The following is a 15046-nucleotide window of genomic DNA, read 5'->3' as shown; positions in this document are numbered from 1 at the left end:
AGATCATGACTTGAGCCAAAGACAGTAGCTTAACCCACTGAGCCACCAAGGCGCCCCTAGACTCCTGTCCCTTTTAAAAATTGTTACTTTTTGATTAAAGTTACAAGATTTCAAGGGTGCCTGGGTGGTTCAGTGGGTTAAACATCTGCTTTCGGCTCAGGTCATGATCTCAGGGTCCTGGGATGGAGCCCCGCATCGGGCTCTCTGCTCAGTGGGGAGTCTGCTTCTCCCTCTCTCTCTGCCTGCCTACTTGTGATCTCTCTCTGTCAAATAAATGAAATCTTGAAAAAAAAATTACAAGATTTCAGGTCTGTCTTCTGTCTACAGTAGTCTCACATTGCATTTGTTGGGCAATGTGAACTGGAAAACTGAGAAAATGATCCAGAATTTTGACCACCCCTCTCCCAAATAAGTTGGACTTGAATTTTTTTTTCTCTGACTTCAATTCTTGAAATTCTTGTGTTTGCTTAAGGGGCTTCAGTACTCAAGTGTTAGAAGACAAGCATGTGATAATAAATGTGATCATCTATCAAATTAGAATATCTCTGCGTCTACATTATTTCATGGCACAAAGTTAGTTACTTGCTCTTTTATGAAATTGGATTCCATCTAATTGTCTCCTCATTGGTTCTCTTTTCTCAATAATTAGTTACCAACTGTATTGCTTGAGTAAGTTCCTGCGTTGGTCATTCTTTTTGCTTTTATTATTATTATTTTTAATTAATTTGTTAGAGAGCATGAGGGGTAAGGAGAAGCAGGCTTGAGCAGGGAGCCCGATGCAGGGCTGAACCCCAGGACCCTGAGATCAGAACACAAGCTGAAGGCAGACCCTAGGTGACTGAGCCACCAGGCACGCCTCCTTTCTTTTTGATTAGCCTCCCTCCCACACTGAACTCTTGTATACCCACCACACAAACTCAGAGGGTTTAGTGGGCTCCTGTAAGGTGTTTTAGACTATTTAGGACATTTATTGAGCTTAAATATCCTTTTTTTTTTTAAAGGATTTTACTTATTTATCTGACAGAGAGAGTGAAAGAGTACGCATAAGCATGGGGAGCAGGAGTCAGAGGCACCCCTAAATATCCTTTTTATTTATTATTTTTTAAATATTTTATTTATTTATTTGGCAGACAGAGATCACAAGTAGGCAGAGAAGCAGGCAGAGAGAGAGAGGAGGAAGAAGGCTTCCGCTGAGCGGGGCCCAATGCAGGGCTCCATGCAGGGCTCCGGGCTCCATGCAGGGCTCCATTTGGGGCTCAATCCCAGGACCCCCGGGATCATGACCTGAGCCGAAGGCAGAGGCTTTAACCCACTGAGCCACCCAGGCGCCCCCTAAATATCCTTTTTAAAAGGACTTCTTAATAGGATGCCTGGCTGGATCATTTGGAAGAGCATGACCCTCTTGATCTCGGGGGTTGTAAGTTGGAAACCCACATGAGGTGTAGAGGTCATTTAAGTAAAAAAGTTAATAATAAAATAAAAAGGACCTTTTAAGAAAGAACAAACCAAAAAGCTACCACAGTTGGGACACTTGATTCTCTGCTCACATTTCAACTGCTTTTGAAAGGACAGGAGATGGCGCCAGAAGGCAGTGGAACGCCTTTGGGTTTAGCCAAGTCGGGCTAAGAATTGTGCTGGAGAAGTAGGAATTAAAACAGAAGTGTCAGAGTTTGAGTAGCTACTGAGGTGAAGGGAGTGGGAGGTGGGATGGCATTTTGTTTTGTTTTAACGTATAAAGGTCCTCTTGACACATACTCCAAATTAGCTTGATGCAACAGAAATATCATAGTGGAGCCAAAGATCAAAATAAGGACAAGCGCCCCGAGGTCTGCGCTTGTCTCCTTTCTCCCTCCCACCCAGAAACCTTTGTCCGCTTAGGAAAGGCCTTTGTCCGCTTAGGAAGCACCAGGGCCTGGAAAGGCTGCTCACTTAGAAGTGGGAAACTGCTGGTCTGGGGTTGGACATTTTTGTGAAACAATGTTTATTCCTGTAAGCAAAAATCCCAAGTCCCACCAGCAGCAAAACACTTCCCTGAAACAATCACACACACACACACACTTTAATTAAAATTTTAGAATTTAGGGGCACCTGGGTGGCTCAGTTGGTTGGGCCTCTGCCTTCCTCGCAGGTCATGATCTCCCTCCTGGGATCCATCCCACATCAGGCTCTCTGCTCTTCCGGGGAGCCTGCTTCCCCCCGCCCCCACCACCTGCCTCTCTGCCTACTTGTGATCTCTCTCTGTATGTCAAAATAAATAAGTAAACTCATTAATTAATTAATTCTTGGGTTTGTTTTTTTTTTTTATAAACCTTTTTTTAAAGTTTTTTAAAAAATTTATTTGTCAGAGAGAGAGAGTGAGCAAGCACAGGCAGACAGAGAGGCAGGCAGAGTCAGAGGGAGAAGCAGGCTCCCTGCTGAGCAAGGAGCCCGATGTGGGACTCGATCCAGGACGCTGGGATTATGACCTGAGCCGAAGGCAGCTGCTTAACCAACTGAGCCACGCAGACATCCCTGTTTTTTTTTAAGATTTTATTTATTTATTTATTTGACAGAGATCACAAGTAGGCAGAGAGGCAGGCAGAGAGAGAGGGGAAGGGAAACAGGCCCCTTGCCAAGCAGAGAGCCCAATGGAGGGCTCGATTCCAGGACCCTGGGATCTTGATCTGAGCGGAAGGCAGAGGCTTTAACACACTGAGCCACCCAGGTGCCCCTAATTCTTGGTCTTTAAAAAATTCCTGAGACAACCAGGAGGTGGCGCCTAGAGGCCTAGGGGAAGCTGAATTAGAATTCCAGCTTCGGGAAGGGAACTCTGACCTGGCGGAGGTCATTCTGTCCAGGCCGACTCTTTACCCCCAGGCAATAAATGTCTCCACTTTTCTTCTTTTCTGTTTCTGTATTTCTCTCTATTAACTATCCTGATTCCCAAGATGCCTAGTTTACACTTTATGCCTTGTACTCTTCTTAGACGAGAGGGGTGGGGCTTTGGGGGAACCTCAAAATATAAACTGCACCTTGGAAGGGAAAAATAATTCTGAGGGTGATGATGAGAAAACGAAGGAAACTATATCTGCCGAATAGTTTTGCGTCGCAGATCAATGAGGGTGGGGGGTGCCAGGAAGGCATGGTGGCTCCTGCCTGGGCAGACACTGACGAGCCAGGCGCATGCCTTATTCTGTTCATTTGGCTTTTCTCCTGCTCCCTTATTTAGCTTCTGCTCCCTTTGTTTTGGCTATTTCTTGCTCCTTGGCGGAGGGACCAGCGCAGAGGGAGCTCAAATGGGCGCATCCTCAGGCGGGTGACTCTGGCGAAGGGCACAGAGGAGAAAGAGGTCTCAGTGCCTGGCTGGAAATTATTTCACATTCTCTAGTGGGGGATTTAGGATGTACATTCCGATCGGGATTTCCAGTCCCGTGGGGAAAAAGGCACCAGCCCACATTCCTGAGACCCAGCAGCCGCCATGCTCTACACATCCAGCTCCCAGTGGTAGATTTCACTCAGTCCCAGAGGTCGGGCCTCTTGGCTCTTTGTTGAGCGGGAGGGAAGACCCTGGGCCCCACGTCCAACTAGATCACATGGTCTCTCAGCTCCCTCCCCTCCCTTTCTCTAAAGTCCGCCTTTTTTTTTTTTTTTTTTTTTTACGGTGGTAATGATTGTTTCAGAGGTCTCACCCATCTCTCCTCCTGCCCTGGTCTCCCTGCCAAGGGTCAGTGTCCTCTTCAATGACAAAAGCCGCCCTAGATCTGGGCTCCCTGGGGAGGGAGGTGGCTGGGTCTGGCAGTTGGAGCCGCTGTCTCTCCATGGTGCTGCTGCAACCCCTCCCCCGCTGGGCACACAAATGGGCTTTATACAGCAAACAAAACCACCCCCCCCACCCAGGCCACACAGGCACGTGGACCCAGGCCTCACCGTGGGAAGGGGGTGGTGACAGGCGCATTAAGAGATCGCTCCAAACAAGTTCTCTTGCCTCACTTCTCTTCTTTATTTTCCACTAGCTGGGTTTTAGCCCTGGACTTCCTACCCTTCACCTGCACCCTGGGTCTCCAACTCCTATCTTGGAACTCTGGACTCTTCCCATTCCGGGGCAGCTCCGCTTCTGCAGGAGACAGGGAGCAGGGCTTCCCGCCCTCTGCCCCAGGCCACCCAGAGGAGTTGCTCCTCCGAAAAGCCAGACAGACGGGGAATGAGAGCACAGTGTCCCCCTCAGGGGCCTGGATTGGACCCCCAAGCCCTCCTTCCATGCCCCAGGCCTGCTCTAGGGGACACCCACCTGGCCAGTGCCCATGAGAAGAGCAGAGGAAGGAAGAGCTAAACCCCAGCTGCGCTCCTGAGCCAGGGCCAGGGCTCCCCGTGAACCGGCTGCACGCTCCAGCTCCGCATGCCTAATAGGCTATTTAAGGAGCTGTTCTCCAGCAACCCAGGCAGCACCCCCCCACCACCACGTACACTCGTCCAGAGCCACCTTAAAAGCGGGAGGCAATTGTGAAGTCACCAGCCAGCAAGTGGAGTGAAGACTGTAGAGGTAGATTAAATAAGAGAGAGAGGAAGTGAGACATTTGTCCCAGGGATCCCAAACCCTACGCTATCCTGAAAACCAAATCCCCTGGAAGCCCACAGAGACACAGAGACAGCTAGAGAAAAAGAGATAAATAAAATCAGCTCAGCTCCAAGAAACTCCTCTCTCACTCTTTCCCGCTCTGTCCCTCCCTCCCTCTCTGTGTCCCCCTCCCCCCCCCCCATTTCTTGGCCAACCCTAGCCCTCTATTCCCCAAACTCCCAGTACCTGCTTCTTCCGGGGATACCATGTTGTTCTTCACTCTCCTGCTGGAGGTGATTTGGATCCTGGCTGCTGAAGGGGGTAGGTACATCTGGATATTTGTGTGTCTGTCTGTGCTGATGTCCATATGCTGCCAGGTTTACTTAATGGAGTGGGGGGGAGCGGGGAGGGGGCGGGAGAGGGAGAGATATAAAAGGAAGACTAGGAGCTTGAATAATAATGGACTCCGGGATGTGGGAGAAGAGAGAGGAGTGGGGAAAAGAGCACTTTCCTTCTTTCCCCTTTGCCTATCCAGCCTTGTTGTTTGTGGGGATGGGGGAGGGTTGGGGAGCTAGCTGGGGAACAGGATGTGGACACACACTGCAGGAATCTCCTTGCAAGCTACAGATTCTCTCCGCACTCTTTCCTGCACTGCCCTAGTCCCAGGCAACCCTCCTGGGCCTTCTTTATTTCTGATCTCCCTCAACTGAGGGAGCCAAGGAGGTAGGGCGTAAAAAAATAGAGAGGACTGATGGGGGTGGGGGGCATACCCCTGCGCCTCCTGACTAACTCAGACCCTGATCCTCACTCATGAACCTCATGGCCAATGTCCATGCTTGATTCTATGGAGCGACTGCCTTCCCAGTATCTCCCTGAAAGCAGTAGCAATACTAGTCAACATTGTTGGGCCTTTACAGCTTACAAAGGATTTTCAGAAGCTCCCAGGAGATAAGGAGAACAGGCCTCAGGGCTCCCAAGAGAGTCCCCAGGACCCCTACCCCCTCATTTTTGTGTTACCTATGCCTAGCATAGTAGCGGTACACAGTAGGTGTGTAATTAAGATCCCTTGAAGGAGCAGGGTGAGGGCAAGGGCCTGGAGAGCAGAAGGGGACTGCAGGGAGGATGAAGGAGTGAGGGGGCCAGCCAAATGGAGAGTTGGAAAGTACATCTGAGGGAAAAGAAAAAACCAGGGAAAGAAGAGGAAGAGGTGAAGAACCAGCAGGTCGAGGACTTGGCGGGAGGGGAACGGCAAGGCTGTGAGCCTGCCCCAGAATGCGGAATTCAAGTTGACCCAGAGTCCCATGGAGCTGGTGAGGGAGAGGCTGCCTGCAGCCCTGCCCCTTGGGCTGCCTTTCAGAGTTGTCTGAACCAGGGGATGGGTGAGAAAAGAGCCCAAGGATGAGATCAAGGCTATCTCAGCAGTCTGAGGAATTTGAGGGAGTAAGAGAGAGATCGGAAGGAATTTAGGATGTTTTTTCCCCCAGAGCTTGAATTTGAACTAGAATGGGAATAACAGCGAGAAAACCTGGGGGAAGGCCTTCTTTTTCCCGCTGAAGCCCTTTGGCCCTGGGTGAGACTGGACCAGAAGCACCCCCCACCCCCACCTCAGGCTTTCGGCCTGAGATAGGACTGCACGGGAGCCTGGCATGTGACCCAGTTGGCAGCTCTCTGTTCCGCACACAATGCCTCACTTTCAGCCTGTGTCTGCCAGCCTGGCTGCCAGTGCCCACCCACCACCACCCTCAAAGTGGCGTGGACCTGCCCCGACTCCCACCTTCCCTAGCCATCTGGGGATCTAGAGCGCCGAGGCTCCTGGTAATGGGCAAAGTTTCCTTTAGAGCTCCTAGGACACGAAGAACTTGAATGTTAGTTCACAGCCAAGGGCCTCGCCTCACGCCAGGACAGACGGGGTGCTTCAAACCCAATGAATAATGGCTCTTGTCCCCTGGGGAGCAGCATCTGTCCTCCGCCCCCCCCCCCAAGTCCCCTTCCACGCACACAACCTTCCTCCCCTCCCACTCCCCGGTTCTAGTCCCTCTCTTCCAAATCCTCTGTCCACACCCTCACCTCACCCTAATCTTCTAAGTGTTCGGACTGGCTTGGCTCCGGCTGGAGCTAAGGGAGGGCGGGGCAAGCTGCACTTTTGGGTCGGGGTTAATTTTAGTCTCCGGGCTCTACCTATTCCTTTCTCCTCCCCCCTCTGCTCAGCAAGCTCCCTCGCCGCGGGGCTGGTGATTTTAAATAGGGCCCCCGACCTTTCCGCCGAGGTGTCCGGTTTCAGGGCTTCCTTCGAGAAGTGCTCTGGGAGGAGGGTGGGGAAAGAAGAGGAGAGGGAGGTGGGGCGGCGCAGTGTCCGCGGGAGGGAGAGGGCTGGCGGCCACCCTACTCTCTCTGCCTTGCAGGTCAACACTGGACATACGAGGGTGAGAGCAGAACCCAGGGCCTTCCGCTACCCCTTTCGCACTGGGAACTCTTCACCTGGAAGACTTCTTTCGAGTGGGTGGGGAGTTGCCTTTAGCTTCCGACCCCAGCTTCTCCCTCCCCCAGACCCCCAGGCCCTACCTTTTTACATATAGGACTCCTAGACCCGGTTCTGTCAAATCCCACACCTCCGGATTCAGCAGAAAGGCCAGTGATGTCCTCAGTCAGTGTGTGTGGGGATGAGGGAGCTGCAGTGGAGAGGAAACCAGGTAGGGAAAGGAACACTGATCTTAGCTGCCCATCCACCACTTCTTGGCGCTTTTTCTGACCTCAGAGATCCTACTTAATCTGGAATCCAGACAGAGCCTGAGGTCCGTCCAGGAGGCTGGCAGGATAGTTGGTGACCCTGACAGAGGTGGACTCAATTCCTTTGAATTTCTGACTAATAAGCAAATTCCAGAGTCGATGCAAAGTCCTGTGTGAGAGAGAAAAGAAGGAACGGAATCCCCAGGCCATTTCCTAGGGGGGACCCCAAGAATCATTCATCATTCTAGGATCACTTTATTTCCCCAGCTTTCCTGCTTCGGCTCTAGTCCCACCTTTCCAGGCATGCAGGTTTTCTATCCATCCCTTTTCCTTTCATTCAGCTTTCTTGTCCCCAAACTACAGGTAAGTAAAAGCCACTACTCTTATCTATCAGAAAAGTGGGGGAATCATCACTGTCTCAGAGAAGGTGAAGGGTGCTGCTGCAGCAAGTCCACCAGGGACCCCTTCCTCACATAGCCCTACACCTGGGGTCTTCACCAAAGGTTGGGGTGGGAGGAGGTTCCTGAAGGGTGGCTGGGGCTTGGAAGGCAGGACAAATGACCATGGTAATCTCCACCAGGCCCACATGGTCAAGACCACTGGCCAGCCTCTTACCCTGAATGTGGAAGCAATGCCCAATCTCCCATCAATATCCAGACAGACAGTGTGACTTTCGATCCTGAGTTACGTCCCCTGCAGCCCCATGGATATGACGAGCCTAGCACTGAGCCTTTGGACCTGCACAATAATGGCCACACAGGTAAAAAGCCCAGGCTCCACGGAGGGATAAACTCCAGTTCCAATCTTAGGAGTCAGGGAAAAGAAGCATTTGCCTAGCTTCTAAATTCTCAGAAGGCTTCATCTACAAATCTGGAGGTACGAAAGCCAAAGGTGGGGAGTGAATGTCTACAATCAGGGTGGATTTAGCATCATAACCTCAACTTGATCCTCACGGAGAAAGGGAAAGATATGCTAGGAAAGCAGTGGTAGGAAGGACTGGGTGCCACTGGGGAACGGAGGTAGAAAAGGCTGGCCCGATTCTCCTAAGAAACAGTGGCATCAGAGGGTTAGGAATGTCTCCACACTCCTCCCCCAACCCTAGCTTGCTCTCTTGTCATCACAGTGCAACTCTCTCTGCCCTCTACCATGTATCTGGAGGGACTTCCCCGAAAATATGTAGCTGCCCAGCTCCACCTGCACTGGGGCAAGACAGGATCACTGGGCGGATCAGAGCACCAGATCAACAGTGAAGCCACCGCTGCTGAGGTACTGGGGAGCAAAGTGTGGACTGGTACATAGCGACGGGCATGGTTGGTGCCAGGGAAAGGAAGAATCTGGAAACTGGGGAAAGTCATACTTGGAGAATAAGGCCAACTTTCGTGGGACAGGTTTAGGGCACCCTGGAGGTGGTGGTGGTGGCTAGGGTCAAAGCATTTGGGAAGGGGTAATGGAGAAACATTAAATGATTTAATTCCCTCTCCCCTCCCTCAGCTCCACATTGTACATTATGATTCTGATTCCTATGACAGCTTGAGTGAGGCTGCTCCAAAGCCCCAGGGCCTGGCTGTCTTGGGCATCCTCATTGAGGTCAGTGTCCCCCCAGACCCTCCCAGGTTTCTCTCCAATCTCTCTACACCCTCCAGTCCTATTCTCCCCATGTCTATTGCTGCTTTCCCTCCCTAGGCTAGTCAGCAAACCACTCTGTCAATTTATTCTGTATGTGAACATCATACTTCAAAGGGGGACTCATTCCAAACTCTCTCCCTTTCCAGGTGGGTGAGACCAAGAATCCAGTTTATGAACACATTCTGAGTCACTTGCATGAAATTAGGCATAAAGGTGAGCCCGTGAGATTGGACCTCAGGGGTACTTGCCCAAAAAGGCCTATGAGATCTAGGATGACAATGAGTTAGGGGCCAGAGGTTTTGCTTCTGGGAGCTCTATCTAGGTAAGCTGGGGTACAGTGAGGGAAAGAGGAGTCCTAGTCTGTTTTCCTCTAGATCAGAAGACTTCGGTGCCTCCCTTCAACGTGGGAGAGTTGCTCCCCCCACGGCGGGACCAGTTCTTCCGCTACAATGGCTCGCTCACCACACCCCCCTGCTATCAGAGTGTGCTGTGGACAGTCTTCAATCAAAGGGCTCAGATTTCGGTGGAACAGGTGAGTCGTGGAGAGGTGAGGCAGCAGGGACATAACCTCAGACCCTATCCTGCTCCACATAGTGACAATTCTCCCCTCAACCCACCCTTCCACTCCTCAGCTGAAAGAGCTTCAGGAGACGTTGTTTTCCACGGAAGAGGAGCCCTCTAAGCTCCTGGTACAGAACTACCGAGCCCTCCAGCCTCTCAATCAGCGAACAGTCTCTGCGTCTTTCATCCAAGGTGACTGCACCGGCCTTGGAAAAGGAGATGGGAAATTGGGGGGCACGGCAATAGGAACTAGGGCCCCCTGGGAAGAAAAGAAAGGCTGGGAGGGGAAGGGGTTTCTAGGACTTGCTTGGACTAGGACTACCACCAGTCCCTTGAGTGCCAAGTGATGATCTCCCCCAGCATGGAGGCATAGTGTGCTGCTCCCAGCTGGAATGGGGCACTCGAGTCCCACTGACCAGCGTCTTCTTCCCTTACAGTGCAATCCTCCTATACTACAGGTAAGACACCCTGAACCAAGTGGGGGCTGGGGGGGGTGCACCACAGTGAGCAAGGTAAAGTCTCACTATCTTTGTCACTCTTAGAATGACACCTTCCGTGTTTGTCTCTCCCAGGCGAAATGCTGAGTCTAGGAGTCGGAATCTTAGTTGGCTGTCTTTGCCTTCTACTGGCTGTTTATTTCATCGCTAGGAAGATCCGGTGAGGTCCTACTTTCCATTCCTTCAGTCCTTTCTTTTCTACTGAAAGCACTCTATTCTATCTGTAATCTGTTTCACCTAGGACACTAGTAATTTCCACGAACTATTCCCCCTTCCAGGAAGAAGAGGCTGGGAAATGGGAAAAGCGTGGTCTTCACCTCAGCACCAGCCACAGAGGCATAGATCCCCTCTCCTGCCCCCCACCCCCCGCCCCACTGCCAACATCATGGATGCCTTCTCCTTGTGCCAATCGGAAAGCTTCTAAAATGAGGTGCAGGGACTGGTCAGAAAATACTCTAAGAGTAGTGGGCAGAGTCACCTCCTTCCTCCAGACAGCCCCTACAGAGAGGCATGGACAGGCTCTGGTTCGTGGACTAAGAGCAGAGCCTTCGACCTCTCGAAGTGTACAGATCAGGACAACCCTATGTTGACAATGCAGATGGCAAATTGTGTTTAGCTGTGGAGGAAGTTGGGGATGTACCTCCCAAAGTCCTCCACCCGCTTACCTTTATGTCTTTTCCCCCAGATATAGGGCAGGACCTCCCCTTAGGAAAAAGAGTTGCTGCTGTTGGGGTTTTATTTTATTATTATTATTTTTTTGCTCAATATATCTGAAAATGAAAATTTCTAATCCCACCTCTGGTCTTCCTTTGTGGCTCTTGAGAGTGGAGGAGTTCCTTAATCCCTCAGGTGGCAGAGGTTGGCAAAGGACAGGGGAAAAGAAGCATAGGTAAATGACTCTTTTTACCCCAGTCCTGCAAGGGGAGATCTGCCTCTGGAAAATACTTAACCCAAAGTTCCTGACATGTGAGAGCGCCAGCCCAGATTTCTGTCCTCATACCAAAGCTGTGCTGGAGGGAATCAGAGGTTGCCAGGTAAGGCAGGAGGTTGGATAAGAGATGTGGGAGGGCAGAGGTCTCGATTAACATGTTATCCCCTCCCTTAAAAGCCAAGTTCCCCCACAATTATAAAGTCCTTTTTATTAGTCAAAATCACAATCACCTTGATTAAAAGGATGCAATATGCCATCCTCAGCAGAAAATGGTACAGTTTATAGAAAACCTCCCCACCCCCCCTTTCCATCCCCCAATTAAAAACTAGAAAAAAATCTGCCCTCCTTCCCTGTGATGTCATGGTAGTCTGACTTCTCCAGTGGCATTGCAGCTCTGGAGTGGGCCAGCTCACCGCAGCACCCTCCACTTCACCTTGGGGAGGGGAGGGATGCTGGTGGTCAAGGAGGTTAAAACATTAGTTCCAGTAATACCAGTTTCCCCAAACATGCACTTCCTTCCTTTTCCCCAAGGCCTGGGACAAAGGGGAAAGGTGGATAGATATAAGCCCCACCATGAGGAGCAATTTGGGGAGGAAAAATATAGTTCAAGGAGGTTAGAAGAATTCCAACACACCTCTTCCCTCCCCCACTCAAAAAAAAGAAGAAAGAAAGAAAGAAAAAGAAAAAGGCAGTTTGGGGTCTTTATCACACCAAAAATGGTTCCCCTCAGACCTGAGAAAAAGACCAAGACGCCCAGTCTGGGGAGGAGGTACTGGGAAACTGAGGGCTCGTCTACCCTTGAGCTTCCATTAATTTCATCTCCACAGCAACGGCTAAGCTAGGTCCCTTTTCTTGGCAACCTGCACTGTCCAGGACTGGAGATGGAGAAATACAGGGCGAGGAGATCAGGAGGGCACCCCAGGCCTAGGGGTCCCCCCCACGTTCCCTCAGTCCTCGGGTGGGATGCGCAGGGCAGAATACACCATCACCCGACTGTCTTCCTGCCGGCGGCCTGCAGAGGGGAAGGGGGGTGAGTCTTGCGCAGGGCGAGAGCAGAGCACTGACACATGGGGAGTCCTGGACAACGAGGGGGGTCCCCAAATGGTGGGGATAAGTACAGATTCAAACCCACCAGTCACTGACTGGCTGAACCCAGGCTGCTCCTGGTGAAGCCTAGAGACTAAAGGTGACGAGTGGACAAAGCAAAACCCTGAAGGTGATGGGATGGACCGACGAGGAGACAGAATGGTGGGCAATGGACCCGGGCTAGGGCTGGGCTCAGTCATGGGCAGTGGGAAGGCAGGTGGGATCTGTCAGGCGATCAGTCCAGGTAGTCAGTCCTTACACGAGAGGCTGCGCTGGATACTTCGGAGAGAACCTCCAGCTGTGATGAAGGCCCAAAGCCCCATGGAAACAGTGACTGCATAGATGGGCAGCAGGCTAGCCTCGTACCAGGGGTTCAGGAATGTCTAGGGATAGGGTAAGAGTAGAAAAGAAGTTAGTTTCTCCCTCTGCCTAATCCCCACATTCTCTTTGTGCCTTTCACCTAAACCTCCCCCCACCCCAGTTGGCTCACTCAACCCTCCCCACCCCCACCCCTCCCCCATCCTTCCCTTCAGGGTACCAACATCTTGTGGTTTAAGAGGACTTTTGATTTTTAGCTACCCCAGAGGTTTCTCACCCTTCTGCTCCTCTCAGCCATTTGTATTACAGATGGACTAACCCATTCAAACTCCTCCCAGAGCATCCCAGAGCAGGTTATACGACTGATGCTGAGGTGAGAGACTTCTAGACACTTACCTTTCTACTGCATCTCTCTAGGTACATTTTAAAATGTTAAGAAGTGAGAATCTATCACCCCTCCACCCCACTCACCATTAAAGTTTTTTCTCTCTAACTCAGCCCGGTATCCCCCACTCACCAGTCCTGATGTCAGTAGGTGACTCCCAACCACCAGGCCCAAAGCCCAGTACCGTCTCCTCTCACAGGCATCAAAGAACACAACTCCCCAAAAGGTATGGAGCAGGATAATGGCTGCTGTCAGAAAGGCTGCAGGGAGGGAGATGGGGATGAGCTACATCCCTCATCTTCTCCCAGCCTCCTGAGATGTTGAGCCAAAGAGGTCTCCCAGTGAAGGCTAATAAACCAGATCAAGGCCAAGGATGGATAGGGCAGGAAGGCAAGCAGGAAAGCAGACCTTACCTGAAGTCAGGAAGTAATAGGGTGAGTCTCCATGGATGCCAACCACACCTGGCCCAAGTGCATCAGCCAAAATATTGATAACGGAGAAGACACCACTGATGATACCGAAGGAAAGACCAGAAACTGGGGGGAAGGAGGGTCTCATCAATGTTACAGATCTCTATAACCTGATTACCAGTGATCCCGCCCCATTCCCAGTGGCAATTCCCCCACACCTATTCTCCCCTCCAGACCACCTCTCCTTGGAAGTCAAGTATGAAGGAAAAGCAGCAGCCACTTAGAACACGTGGATGTTTTTTACTTCCCCGGGAGAGGGGGGGTGTCCAACTCCCTCCTCCAGTCCCTCTCCCTTGGCTCACCATAGGCCATCTGGCGGATGGAGATGGGTGATCTTCCGTCCTCACTCAGCGATGCTAACCCCTCATCTGCCTTCCTGGGATGGGGCAGGGTGGGGTGGGGTAGGGGAAATATGAGGGAGGGCAGGAATGCTCCTTTCCCTCTAACGTCCTCCCTTTAGTGCCTCCTCTTCCAAACCCACCACCCAGCATTTTACCCCACTTCTCACAGTGCAGTCCTCTGCCCTTCTCCCCTCGGAACCATCCCATCTTCTTACTTAAGCAGCTTGTAGTAGGCAAAGCGGAACACCTCCTGTAGAAGGACGGAGACCGCAGCACCAAAAATCAGGAGGCCATACTGGAGCCGGGCATCTGACCGGTCGGTCACATGGACCAAGATGAACCAGACCACAGAGGCCAAGAGCAAGGAGACCAGCCAGAAAAATGCCCTAAGGAAAGACAAGGGCAATCAGGTCAGGGTAGGGAGAGCCAGAGAAATCAAGGAGGGGAACCAATCAAGGCTGCAGCATGGAAAGTGGAAGTTAGACTTCCGGATGGTCAGAGAGACTGGGAGGAGATAGGATCGGTGTCTCCACCAAGGGAGTCATGTAGGGATCTGGACGCAGGGGAAGGGATAGAAATCTGATTAATGAGTCTTCAGAGCGATGAAAGCCAGAATGTACGCGCGCAGTAGCGAGAGGTATCCGTTCCTGGATCCTCCCGTAGGCCGCCGGAGGTCAGCACAACCCCCTCACGAGTCTTGGCCTTGGGCCTCCTCTGACGTCGCCGGGAGGAGTATAGGAGGAATCTGTGCAATCCCTGGAAGGCGGAAACCAACTGCGGGAAAGGGCAAATCATCTACACCCCTGACTCGACGCTTTCCAATCTTCACCTCCGACTTGTCTCCCCCAACTCAGGCTCCCAAGCTTGCCCAGCCCCTTCCGGATCTCTCTCTCTCTCTCTGGCGCCCTCCCGCGTCTCGTCGACCCCCTACTCACCCCGCGACCAGGATGATGACGCGAAGAGGGTCCCCAGCCACAGTGATCAAGAAAAGCGCAAAGGCCGGGCCGAAAGCGACGAAAGTGCATCCGAAAAACACTGCGGCCCCCATGGCTGGGCAGCAGGGGGCAGAGTGGAAAGCCTGGCCAAGAGGGGTGGATGGGGGCAGGAAGCCAGCTGGGGAGTCCGCTTGGGGTGGCGACGCGACCCCGTGAGGGGCGCGGTGCAATGTCACCCCCGGACCCCGGGGAAGGGGAGGGGGGACACCGAAACCCCAGATACAGGTCCGCGCGACTTCCTCTACGGAAGCCGAAGAGGGAACAAACCCCTGCCGCAGCCCCATGGCCACCTCCCATCCAATCCCCACCCACCGAAGGCCAATGGAGACTCGGCGGGGGCGGAGCTTCGGGGGCGGGGCAGTACTACCTGCTGGGAGTTGTAGTCCTTCTGCCCTACTGAGCCTTCGACCCGCGTTCTGGGAGTGGCTCGAGCCGGTCAAAGAAGGGAGTGGGTTGGGACCGGCCTGGGTTCCTGGGTCCCGTTGGGCCTTGCCTGCGGCTTTCTTTCGTTATTTTGTAGAAGAGGGGTAGCAATTCTACGTCTTCGTGAAGAGATGCAGGGGTGGCCGGGGGGT

General features: G+C 52.2%; 2 protein-coding genes and 1 long non-coding RNA gene across 5 annotated transcripts; 1 reads left to right on the top strand and 2 right to left on the bottom strand.

Moving 5' to 3' along the window:
• Positions 1-2676: 2676 nt before the first annotated feature.
• LOC122900450 lies at positions 2677-7833 on the bottom strand. 3 transcript variants are annotated; one of them, XR_006383227.1, is made up of 4 exons: positions 7097-7833; positions 4781-4916; positions 4460-4511; positions 2677-3301 (listed from the first exon to the last, which is right to left on the bottom strand). It is a non-coding gene; the product is annotated as an uncharacterized LOC122900450 (long non-coding RNA). The 3 variants fall into 3 exon arrangements; XR_006383229.1 differs by lacking the exon at positions 4460-4511; XR_006383228.1 differs by lacking the exon at positions 2677-3301 and having other exon boundaries at positions 4450-4511; positions 4781-4904.
• On the top strand, positions 4797-10740 carry LOC122900449 (carbonic anhydrase 14). Its single transcript, XM_044239140.1, has 11 exons — positions 4797-4855; positions 6937-6957; positions 7842-8021; positions 8385-8527; positions 8753-8848; positions 9034-9100; positions 9262-9419; positions 9520-9640; positions 9886-9906; positions 10021-10105; positions 10224-10740. Exons 1-11 carry the CDS (start codon positions 4801-4803, stop codon positions 10285-10287), a joined length of 1011 nt encoding a protein of 336 aa, XP_044095075.1. The 5' UTR covers positions 4797-4800; the 3' UTR covers positions 10288-10740.
• Positions 10741-11069: 329 nt separating this feature from the next.
• Positions 11070-14762, bottom strand: LOC122900448 (gamma-secretase subunit APH-1A-like). The gene is made up of 7 exons (XM_044239139.1): positions 14412-14762; positions 13692-13862; positions 13438-13511; positions 13079-13201; positions 12798-12925; positions 12222-12345; positions 11070-11888 (listed from the first exon to the last, which is right to left on the bottom strand). Exons 1-7 carry the CDS (start codon positions 14753-14755, stop codon positions 11824-11826), a joined length of 1029 nt encoding a protein of 342 aa, XP_044095074.1. The 5' UTR covers positions 14756-14762; the 3' UTR covers positions 11070-11823.
• Positions 14763-15046: the final 284 nt, after the last annotated feature.

Source organism: Neovison vison, chromosome 2 (genome assembly GCF_020171115.1).
Source record: "Neovison vison isolate M4711 chromosome 2, ASM_NN_V1, whole genome shotgun sequence".
Taxonomy (NCBI): domain Eukaryota; kingdom Metazoa; phylum Chordata; class Mammalia; order Carnivora; family Mustelidae; genus Neogale; species Neogale vison.
Note: the sequence above shows the minus strand (reverse complement) of the source record. Positions and strands in the feature narration are given on the sequence as shown.

What these genes read in the sequence shown, in the direction of transcription:
- LOC122900449 (XM_044239140.1), top strand. Translation starts at nt 4,801, where the DNA reads ATGTTGTTCTTCACTCTCCTGCTGGAGGTGATTTGGATCCTGGCTGCT. An exon ending in GATCCTGGCTGCTGAAGGGG is followed by an intron (nt 4,856 to 6,936) that starts GTAGGTACATCT and finishes TCTGCCTTGCAG; the next exon opens with GTCAACACTGGACATACGAG. An exon ending in GCAATCCTCCTATACTACAG is followed by an intron (nt 9,907 to 10,020) that starts GTAAGACACCCT and finishes TGTCTCTCCCAG; the next exon opens with GCGAAATGCTGAGTCTAGGA.
- LOC122900448 (XM_044239139.1), bottom strand. Translation starts at nt 14,755, where the DNA reads ATGGGGCTGCGGCAGGGGTTTGTTCCCTCTTCGGCTTCCGTAGAGGAA. An exon ending in GTCATCATCCTGGTCGCGGG is followed by an intron (nt 13,863 to 14,411) that starts GTGAGTAGGGGG and finishes GTCTTTCCTTAG; the next exon opens with GGCATTTTTCTGGCTGGTCT. An exon ending in ACCTACTGACATCAGGACTG is followed by an intron (nt 12,346 to 12,797) that starts GTGAGTGGGGGA and finishes CCCTATCCCTAG; the next exon opens with ACATTCCTGAACCCCTGGTA.